At 42.5% G+C, this 12,043-nt stretch overlaps 1 protein-coding gene across 3 annotated transcripts in view; it reads right to left on the reverse strand.

Moving 5' to 3' along the window:
- Positions 1-1,248: 1,248 nt before the first annotated feature.
- Positions 1,249-12,043, reverse strand: part of LOC124605729 (uncharacterized Golgi apparatus membrane protein-like protein CG5021) — a 71,583-nt gene continuing 60,788 nt past the window's right edge. For all 3 annotated transcript variants that reach the window (XM_047137607.1, XM_047137606.1, XM_047137605.1), the window contains one exon: positions 1,249-1,383. In XM_047137607.1, the coding sequence (XP_046993563.1) occupies positions 1,315-1,383 (69 nt within the window). In that variant the 3' untranslated portion in view covers positions 1,249-1,314. The remainder of the gene's footprint in view (positions 1,384-12,043) is intronic.

Consider the following 12,043-nt stretch of genomic DNA (forward strand, 5'->3'; position numbering starts at 1 on the left):
TATTACTGAATGCAGAGAAATATGATGGAACTCACTTCTAGCAAATAGCGGAACTGTTGAAATTCAAATGAGGAGTAATGATGCTTAATGTAGAATTATCAATAGTATCACACGCCCTCATCCTGTGGAGGGCATAGCATCTGGGATTTGAGACAGCAGAGCCTCAGGGATTTAACTTCCAACATTGGAGCCGTAGCATATTCTGGTTATTACTAACAGTGTACATGTACTTTTGGGAGTATCATCAGAAGTTTGGCGATGAACATTCTTCCATTAGTACGATTCAGCTGTCAGTTCCTAAATTTCCTTAAAGATGACTTTGCTATAGTCCGTGGACTGTCATTTCCTCATTTTGTTTCATACAGTGATAGTATCTTAAATATCTTTATTGATGACAAAACTCATCTCTCAGTTTCCTCTTTTTCTCTGTAAGTCATCTGACCTTTTGCAAAATAGAACCTGACAGCTGCCTCCATTCTTCAGCAACAGTGATTATCTCCAATTTTTGCCTCACAATGTATACATGAAAAACAGGTCATATTTTACAGACAGACTTTTTATTAAATAGTGTATGACAAGGAAAAAAAACCTTACAAATATATACCAGCATCATGCTGAAGATCAAACAGTCCATGAATCAATCAATCAATCTCTCTCTCTCTCTCTCTCTCTCTCTCTCTCTCTCTCTCTCTCTATGCATTTGCATAAATACAATCACACATTACAGTGAACAGTCATAAGTAATTACATGTTAACCATGACGCACAACTCTTTTTATACAATATTTACAAATAGTCATGGTAATGACAAAACAGGTCTTTTGTTTACAAAATAACATCTTGTGGTGAAGCAATTTACACACTTACATATTTTCATTAAATTGTGAGCTCATCGCAATGTGAGGCCTTTCAAGTCTCTGTTCAGTATACTGTGTTACATCTCATACTGTGTCACATTATATACAATTCCAATGCATCATGCAACGATAAATGGTATTCACTACTGATCATATTGTTTTGATAATGACATAAATAAAGGATAAAAATTGATGCCAACTGTTTCCGAACATAGGAGTAATGCAAATACTCCATTTTGTTGGATTGCAGCAACGTTATTTCTGAAGAAACTTCTCAATGACAAAAGCAGTTATGGAATGTAAGAAACTGACATGTACAGAGAAGAATACCATTGTGCTGAAAAGAACAGGAAGACTTGTCAGATATAAATAAGTTAAAAAATACTACAATATAACACAGAAAAAATTTGGAATACATTTGATATTTAAGTCTTCAGTTTCCATATACGAGGAACAATTTAAATCACATTTGTCTGTCCCGGTGCATTACTTGGACGCTGATTGCTCCTCGTTAATAGAGATGCCATCTGAAATAAAGCAGTACAAGTTTATTTAAAAAATAAAAATTTCAGTGTAGCAGAAACATTTGTGTTTTTAACAAATAATACCCACAAGCAAGAAACAGTATAAAAATTTCATTTGTGAGTGCCAAGAGGCACGGGTTATCACAGGGTATGAAAAGACCAACTGATTGTCAATGAATGCAGGAAAGAATGGGATATATGAGGACACATTCCAGGTGGCAATGTGAGTAAGGAATGTATGACCTAAGATCTACACAAAAATTTTTTTGTATAAATACATACACCCATGTATGCTGACACAATGGTCTTTTGGAAAAAGAGATATGAAAGAAAACTCCAGCAGTCAAATGAAGAGGGGAGAGTTTGTGATGATCCTTGTAAGATTATGATCTAACCATTAATGGCACCATCATTTCCACTGGGTCCATGTGATATAATCACTACAATGCAGATATAGGGGGGTTCATACAGACACTGGTGGCCCTAAACATGGACAGAAACCTGATTGCTTACTTAAGTGATTGTTCAAATGAAACAATATGTTCCAGCACTTTGTTGATACTGTCCACTACAGCAAAGAAACTCAAATAAAATGCTGTTGGAATTCTTGATGGAAATTTGCATTAAATTACAGTACCTACACCCCCCCCCCCCCCCCCCCCCCCGGCGCGCACACACACACACTGTTATCTGCTTCTATAGCCTCTCTTAAATGAACATAAATCTCTTGTTTGATGTGCATTGATCTTCAGGACAAAATCAGAGATTGGGTCATTAAATCTGCCTCAGATTCCAATTTCTTATTACCCAAGAAAATAAAAGAGCGCGGCTGCATCAGCTTAGTTCTAAGTGAGTTTTCAAATATTTGAAGATGTGACAGAAGCACTTCCTTCAATCACATGCGGTGGTCAAAGCACTGCATCACTGCAAAGTTTTAAGAAGTTTCTGATATTGCAGCAAGTTAACACACAAAAATAAAGCAGTAGTTTTGATCCACATTAATGTACCTATGGGTTCATTCTCAAGAAAATACCATTGCATTAATATCTTTATCTAAGACTGTGTTCCTGCTTCCCCCCCATGGACCGTAGACCTTGCCACTGGTGGGGAGGCTTGCGTGCCTCGGCGATACAGATAGCTGTACCGTAGGGGCAACCACAACGGAGGGGTATCTGTTGAGAGGCCAGACAAACATGTGGTTCCTGAAGAGGGGCAGCAGTCTTTTCAGTAGTTGCATGATTGACTGATCTGGCCTTGTAACACTAACCAAAACGGCCTTGCTGTGCTGGTACTGCAAACGGCTGAAAGCAAGGGGAAACTACAGCCGTAATTTTTCCCGAGGGCATGCAGCTTTACTGTATGGTTAAATGATGATGGCATCTACTCAGGTAAAATATTCCGGAGGTAAAATAGTCCCACATTCAGATCTCCGGGAGGGGACTACTCAAGAGGACGTTGTTATCAGGAGAAAGAAAACTGGCGTTCTATGGATCAGAGTGTGGAATGTCAGCTCCCTTAATTGGGCAGGAAGGTCAGAAAATTTAAAAAAGGAAATGGATAGGTTAAAGTTAGATATAGTGGGAATTAGTGAAGTTTGATGTCAGGAGGAACAAGACTTTTGGTCAAGTGAATACAGGGTTATAAATGCAAAATCAAATAGGGGTAATGCAGGAGTTGGTTTAATAATGAATAAAAAAAATAGGAATGCGGATAAGCTACTACAAACAGCATAGTGAACACATTATTGTGGCCAAGAGATACGAAACCCACGCCTACCACTGTAGTACAAGTTTATATGCCAACTAGCTCTGCAGATTACGAAAAAATTGATGAAATGTATGATGAGATAAAAGAAATTATTCAGATAGTGAAGGGAGGCAAAAATTTAATAGTCACAGGTGACTGGAATTCGATAGTAGAAAAAGGAAGAGATGGAAACGTAGTAGATGAATATGGAATGAGGGTAAGGAATGAAAGAGGAAGCCGCTTGGTAGAATTTTGCACAGAGCATAACTTAATCATAGCTAACACTTGGTTCAAGAATCATGAAAGAAGGTTGTATACATGGAAGAAGCCTGGAGATACTGGAAGGTGTTAGATAGATTATATAATGATAAGACAGAGATTTAGGAACCAGTTTTTAAATTGTAAGACATTTCCAGGGGTAGATGTGGAATCTGACCACAATCTATTGGTTATGAACTGTAGATTAAAACTGAAGAAACTGCAAAAAGGTGGCAATTTAAGGAGATGGGACCTGAGTAAATTGAAAGAACCAGACGTTGTAGAGAGTTTCAGGGAGAGCATTAGGGAACGATTGACAAGAATGGGGGAAACAAATACAATAGAAGAAGAATGGGTAGCTTTGAGAGATGAAATAGTGAAAGCAGCAGAGGATCAAGTAGGTAAAAAGGCGAGGGCTAGTAGAAATCCTATGTAAGGATGTACAGGCGTATATCACTAGGGGTAAAAGATAGATACTGCCTACAGGACAATTAAAGAGACCTTTGGAGAAAAGAGAACCACTTGCATGAATATCAAGAGCTCAGATGGAAACTCAGTTCTAAGCAAAGAAGGGAAAGCAGAAAGGTGGAAGAAGTATATAGATGGTCTATACAAGGGCGAGGTTCTTGAGGACAATATTATGGAAAAGGAAGAGGATGTAGATGAAGATGAAATGGGAGATATGATACTGCGTGAAGAGTTTGACAGAGCACTGAAAGACCTAAGTCGAAACAAGGCCCCAGGAGTAGACAACATTCCATTAGAACTACTGATAGCCTTGGGAGAGCAAGGCCTAACAAAACTCTACCATCTTGTGAGCAAGATGTATGAGACAGGCTAAATACCCTCAGCCTTCAAGAAGAATATAATAATTCCAATCCCAAAGAAAGCAGGTGTTGACAGATGTGAAAATTACTGAACTATCAGTTTAATAGGCCACAGCTGCAAAATACTAACATGAATTCTTTACAGACAAATGGAAAAACTGGTAGAAGCCGACCTCGGGGATCTTCAGTTTGGATTCCGTAGAAATATTGGAACACGTGAGGCAATACTGATCCTACGACTTATCTTAGAAAATAGATTAAGCAAAGGCAAACCCACGTTTCTAGCATTTGTAGACTTAGAGAAAGCTTTTGACAATGTTGCCTGGAATACTCTCTTTCAAATTCTGAAGGTGGCAGGGGTAAAATACAGGGAGCGAAAGGCTATTTACAATTTGTACAGAAACCAGATGGCAGTTATAAGAGTTGAGGGACATGAAATGGAAGCAGTGGCTGGGAAGGGAGTGAGACAGGGTTGTAGCCTATACCTGATGTTATTCAATCTGTATATTGAGCAAGCAGTAAAGGAAACAAAAGAAAAATTCGGTGTAGAAATTAAAATCCATGGAGAAGAAATAAAAACTTTGAGGTTCACTGATGACATTGTAATTCTGTCAGAGACAGCAAAGGACATGGAAGAGCATCTGAACGGAATGGACAGTGTCTTGAAAAGAGAATATAAGATGAACATCAACAAAAGCAAAATGAGGATAATGGAATGTAGTCGAATTAAATCAGGTGATGCTGAGGGAAATGGATTAGGAAATGACCACTTACAGTAGTAGATGAAATTTGCTATTTGGGGAGCAAAATAACTGATGATGATCGAAGTAGATAGGATATAAAATGTAGACTGGCAATGGTAAGGAAAGCGTTTCGGAAGAAGAGAAATTTGTTAACATCAAGTACAGATTTAAATGTCAGGAAGTAGTTTCTGAAAGTATTTGTATGGAGTGTAGCCATGCATGGAAGTGAAACATGGACGATAAATAGTTTGGACAAGAAGAGAATAGAAGCTTTCGAAATGTGGTGCTACAGAAGAATGCTGAAGATTAGATGGGTAGAACACATAACTAATGAGGAGGTATTGAACAGAATTTGGGAGAAGAGGAGTTTGTGGCACAACTTGACTAGAAAGAAGAATCGCTTGGTAGGACATATTCTGAGGCATAAAGGGATTACCTAGGGCAACGTGGAGGGTAAAACTCGTAACGGGAGACCAAGAGATGAATACACTAAACAGATTCAGAAGGATGTTGGTTGCAGTAGGTACTGCGAGATGAAGAAGCTTGCACAGGATAGAGTAGCATGGAGAGCTGCATCAAACCAGTCTCTGGACTGAAGACCACAAAAACAACAACAAGGCTGTGTTGTGTACTTCATTACTTTTTAGCCCTTGTTATCTGTCCCTGTTTTCAAAAAAGTCAATCTCATACTTGAAACTGCAGCATTTTATCACTATCTGGTGGCACATGAAGGCATATAAAGAGAGTTTCAGTTAGTACTCAGTACCTTACTGTAACTGTCTTTTGAGTCATTTGAGGAAAAAACAAAAAGGAGCAAACAATGGGATGAACTGTGAGAAGCACTGTGGAAAGAAGTTACATTATAAATGTTTGTAGAGCTGTCAAAACTGGCATGTTCAGATTATTGATATAATCAGACCAACAATTACTTATAATAAACAACCTACCACATTCATAAAAAGTTATATATCCAATCACAAAATATTAGCTGTTAAAAGCTGGAGTTCATTTCAGTGATCTATTGACACACGCTGAAACTGTCTGTAGTGTTACTGTTGATGGTAATGGCAGAGTGTCTCAGCACTATACATCAGATGTGCTGGTTCTCACAATATGCCATTCAATATTTCTTAAAACTGCTTAATCCTGTCTCTGAAGGAAATAGAATATGTGCTAAATATTGAAGGGTTAGCTCCTTCAGACACAAAGAAGAAAGAGTGAGAAACAAAGACTATTATGGCATAGTTAATGGTAAACTGAAGAACTCTCATCTTATGAAAGCCTGAAGAAACAAAGTTTTATTAGTACAAAGGATAAAATTCAACAGTCAAGAACATCAAGGAAACAATGCTTAAGCCTATAATCTTTTCTTAATCACTGCTGGTACTTACTTATAACTTCACATTTTAATTGCATAATAAATCAAACTTTATCAGTTTATGTCAAGATATTACATATACCTAACCTCCTTTCTTCTACATCATTTAATTACACACACTTATCTTCATCTTAATTCTGTGTAGCACATCCATGAGCAATGACAGTAATAGTATTCAATATAATAAATGATACGGCAATACTCGGATTATAGCAGACATCAATGTCTAACCACTTCTGCCACAACAACTAACACAGGTCACCTAAAGAGGGTGGATACCATCCTATTTGGCATGTTGGTCCAAGATGTCCCACATATTTGCTACAGTGCACTAATTTATAAGATTCCAATTATGTTCCTCATGCCAAACAAGCAGAGATTCACTGTGGATTAAATTTGTTGCCTTTGAGGACAAGGGTTATGTTAACGCCCTTACTACAACGGCAAAATCCAGTTCTCTTGTAACTCCATACAGCAGTTCCAATTCAAGACCTCTTTCCCTTCCACTGAGCAGTCATTTAGTGAAGTTATTACATCCTTGTAACACCAAGAAGTGTTTTTTGTGTGCAAAGTGAGATACTGACTCAAAGTAGTTGCCTCCAAAGTTTTAATTTTGAAAGTCTATGGGTTGGGTTGGTATGCAGGTCAGAGGGCACACAAGGGCTCCCCAAGGGCTCATCTGTGGCAAGGGAAGCCTGTCACAGTTTGAGTTATACTTATATTGCACACACAGTGCTCATGATAACAGTATTGAAAACTAAACATGCATTCAGAATTCTTATTGTGGACAGATTGTTCAGTTAAGCTATTACAGACTGATAAATATAATTTCTAATACTGCTTTACCTAATGTTATACAGTGTTGACATACAACTGCAATGTCCTTGGTATTCATGAAGAGAGAATACATAGTCATTTACAAAATGGAAGGTTCATTTAAACCAGGATGTTATTGATAAAGAGTAACGTATTCTTGAAGTAACTTCACTGCTAAACACGTGATACAGTCTTAGTCTTCCTGTACACCACTTTTCCCAGGGAACACCATTTCATCTGGGGCTGCTCACCTGGGGCTGCTCGCCCGCTCAGTTTACAGCCAGATCATAAAAATGCGACACACTTCACACGTGTTTCCAGTGCTATCTGAAACAAAATGGTTTCATTCATGCTGCATGCAGCCAACAGTCTGTGGGCACACAGCATGTGAAAACGCTTTGTGTGGTCAGCTCCATCCAACAAACAGTGGTCTATCATGTCTATGTGAATTCTGGCACAAATGTGCATGAAGGAAAACACTTGTGTGACCAGAGCCTAAAACTGTGGGTTAATATAGTAAGACGAGTGCAGAGGTAACAAAGGAGGGTGGATTCCTTTTGGGAGCAACAGGAGAAGGAGTGGCATGCAGCCATCATCATCTTGGCAGTGTGGAGGTTATTAGAGGGGGCAGTAGCCCACCAGGTGGTGTTCCATCTTCAAGTATGAAGAGATCTTATATGCATTCATAAATGTGCATCTGGGATGGTGAAAGCGAATGTTCGGTGAGTAATCGCTTCTCTAGCCAAACAGTCAGGCAGTTCATTCCCTGGGATATACACACAACTTGGGACCCAGTGTAAGACAACTGAGCAGGTAGTACAACTAATATCAGAGAGCAGATCATGAATAGGAGATATCACAGGGTTAGCCTGGATACTGCTCACTGAACCACTAAATATTAAAACACTGTCCGGGGGGGGGGGGGGGGGGGGGGGGGGGGGGGGGGGGGTGGGGGGGGGGGGGGGGTCTGTTTAACAAAACACAAGGCCCTTTTAATGGCTATCCCAGCAACAACTGATAGTCCTGGTCAGCGGGAGATGTACCACCCCATCCACATTTTAGAACCATTAGTGTAAACGGAAGGAGCATCCTGTAGGTCCCAAGGAACTGACACAGGAAAAGTCATGGTGGGGGCAGGGGGTGGGTGCGAGGGGGGAGGGAGGGGCAGTGCGGCGAAAGCCTTATGTCTTTGAAAAGATCAGTGGTACAGCCTTAATTCATGGTCTGGGTACGAACCAAAGAGGACTGTGCAGGAACACATGGAGTGCACAATCTGAGGGGGGCTTGGCAGAGGTCCCGGCAGTGATTGAGAAAATGAGTCACATTTATATGTTGGATCATCTGATTTTCAATCTTAATCATGACCTGGAGCATATTGTGTGACTAGTAAAAAGCCAGAAGCAGACACCAGTCAGTGAAAGGTTTGTTATATTGTTCAAGGTTAAGGGGGTTGGTTGGTTGGTTGGATTAAAAGAGGGAGGGGGGGAAAGAGACCAAACTGTGTGATCATCAGTCCCTTGTTCTGATTAAAACAAAGCCTCAAGAGTGAGAATCAAACATATGATACCTATAACACAGAATGGCAAGAAAGGAAAAACCACAAGAAAGAAGGAAAGGGACGAAAGAGGACAAGAAAACAACAGAGAGACGCAAGAAACAGTTAGAAGATAGTAAAACAAGAAAGCAGATTACAGTGGCTGGCAGACCATGAAAATAAAAAGGAGAAGCCAGTCACTCTGCAACACATTAAAATCTCCACCCTAAAAGCACTAGGGTGGAGGACACAGAGGGACAAATGACATGGGCTAAAACTCAGATCGAATGATAAAACCCACCCTCACGGATAAAACATAAAACCAAATCAGCTGAAGAGACGTTGTCTGCTAAAATCAGTGATAACGAGTCCAGCAACCGGAGATGAAGCAGCAGGGCAGCCAAAGATGGACAGGGCAGAAGAATATGGGCCACTGTCAACTGGGCGCTGCACCAACACTGAGGCGGGTCTTCACAGCGCATGAGGTAGCCGTAGGTCACCCAGGCATGACCAATGTGGAGCCAGCAGAGAACCACGGAGTCCCTACAAGAGGCTCTCATCGAGGACTTCCACACATTCCTGGTCCCCTTAATGGCTCGCAATTTGTTGTGCATTCTGAGATTTTGCCATTTCCTCTCCCAAAGCTGAAAAAGCCTGCAGCGTAATAATGAATGCAGGTCAGTTGCGGGGAGACCAATCTCCAGAAGCGGTTTCTGTGTATCCTGTTTGGTCAGGCTGTCAGTAAGTTCATTTCCTGGGATTCCGACATGACCAGGGGTCCAGACGACTGCTCAAGGAGTCACTACATGAAAGAAAGGACTCCCCAGGTCATGAACGGATATACTGAAGTGCATGAGATATGGCCACCAGCTCTGCAGTGAATACACTGCAGCCACCGGGTACGGAATGCTGTTCAACATGGCCGCCTTGAGCATAGGCAAAGACAATGTGACCGTCAGTCATCGAGCTGTCGGTGTAAACCATTTCAGAGCCCTGGAACACGTCGAGAATCAAGTGGAAGTGAGAGAGGAGAGCCACAGGGTTAACAGAGTCCTTAAGGCCATGTGAAAGTCCACGCAAAGTTTCAGCCTAGGGCTACACCATGAAGGTGTACATGAATCGACCTCAAGGAGAGGTGGTATAGGAAGGGACTCCAGTTCAGACGGAAGCGATCACACGCGAACCGCGATCGTTAGACCTGACTTGGGCCGCCTACGCGGGAGGTCAACCGCCGTGGTTGGGAAAAGAAGACGGTAATTAGGATGTTCAGGAGAGCTATGAATGTGTGCAACGTAACTGGCTAGCAGTTGTGGGCATCTGATCTTCAATGTACCAGTACGCAGGTCACCGGACTCGTCCTAAAAGCTCCTGTCGCTAGTCTAACTCTGCAGTGGTGCAATAGGTCGAGCAAAGGCAACACTGAGGGTGCCGCCAAACCATAAATCACACTCCCATAGTCAAGGCAGGATTGAACAGGGCTTGTAGAGCTGCAGCAGCGTGGAGTGATCTGCACCCAAGGTGGTGTTGCTCTGGCAGCGGAGGGCATTGAAATGCTGCCAACATTTCTGTTTAAGCTGACGAACGTGAGGAAGCCAAGTCAAACGAGCATCAAAAACCATACCTAAGAATCAATACGTCTCCACGACAGTGAATGGATCGCCAGTAAGGTAAAGTCTTGGTTCCAGATGAACGGTACGACGCCGGCAGAAATGCACGACACACGCCTTCACAGCTCAAAACTGGAAGCCATAGGCTAGAGCCCATGACAGCACCTTGTGGGTGGCTCCCTGTAGGGGACACTCAGCAACACCAGTACTGGTGGAGCAGTACAAAATGCAGAAGTCATCTGCATACAGAGAGGGTGAAACAGATGGCCCTACAGCTGCTGCTAGAACCTTAATGGCCACTAAAAATAAAGACACACTCAATACAGAGTCCTGTGGGACCCCATTCTCCTGGATATAGGCGGAACTATCGGAGGCACCTACTTGGACACAGAAAGAACGGAGCGTCAGAAGATTTTGGAGGAAAATTGGAAGCAGGCCTTGGAGACCCCACTCGTATAACATGGCAAGGTGGTGTCATAAGCCTTACGTAAATCAAAAAAGACAGCAACCAGGTGTCGGTGGCTGGAAAAGGCTGTTTGGATGGCAGATCAAGGGACACAAGATTATCAGTGGTAGAGCGACCCTGGTGAAAGCCAACCTGACATGGAGCCAGTAGGCCACGTGACTCCAGGACCCAACCCAACTGCCAACACACCATACTTGAGCAGCTTGCAAAGAACATTGATGAGGCTGATGGCTGATGGGCCGATAGCTATCCACATCAAGCAGGTTTTTACCAGGTTTAGGCACCGGAATGACGGTGCTCTCCTAACAATGCGATGGAAGGATGCCATCACACCAGATCCAATTGAAGATTACAAGGAGATGTTGCTTGTAATCAGATGAGAGATGTTTAATCACCTGACCATTGATCCAATCAGGCCCAGGAGCTGAGTTGAGGCAATGTGCAAGGGCACTGAAGAGCTTCCACTCTGTAAACGGAGCATTATAGGGTTCACTGTGGCATGTAGCAAACCAGAGGTATTTCCTTTCCATCCGCCATTTGAGGGTGCGAAAGGCTGGGAGGTAGTTCTCCGATGCAGAGGCTCGAGCACAGTGCTCAGCTATTGCATCGGTACATAACACGCCATTTATGTGAACAATGGGAACACCAGTTGGGGTCTGGTATCCAAAAACTCATTTGATCTTTGCCCAGACTTGGGAAGGTGACAAATGGCACCCAATGTTCGACACATATATCTCCCAACATTCCTGCTTTTGTCATTTTATAAGCTGGTGTAAACGGGCACGGATCCATTTAAAGGCTATGAGGTGCTCCAGGAAAGGGTACCTCTTGTGCTGCCGTAGACCCCGCCGACACTCCTTAATTGCCACAGTGACTTCCGGAGACCACCAAGGGACTGTCTTTTGCCGGGGGCACCCGATCACATTTTCTGCTGCAGTAATGATCGTTGTAGTCACCCACTCAACAAACACACTGATGTTACCGTGGGGAGGGGGGAGGGGGGGGGGAGTCAATGGTGACTGCAGAGGTGAAAGTTTCCCAGCCTGCCTTGTTTACAGCCCATCTGGGCAGGCATCCATGGGCCTGACGCTGGGGAAGTGACAGGAGGATGGGGAAGTGGTCTCCAGTGGATAGATGGGAGAAGTCCTAGGCTGCAAATGGATAAATGAATGGTCGAGTAACTACCTAGAGCCACACTGAAATGTGCGGCGGCCCCAGTATTTAAGAGGCAGAGGTCGAACTGAGATGGTAAAGTTTCGACATCTCTGCCTCCGCCAGTAAGCACGGT

The sequence above is a fragment of the Schistocerca americana genome, chromosome 3 (assembly GCF_021461395.2).
Source record: "Schistocerca americana isolate TAMUIC-IGC-003095 chromosome 3, iqSchAmer2.1, whole genome shotgun sequence".
NCBI classification, from domain to species: Eukaryota; Metazoa; Arthropoda; class Insecta; order Orthoptera; family Acrididae; genus Schistocerca; species Schistocerca americana.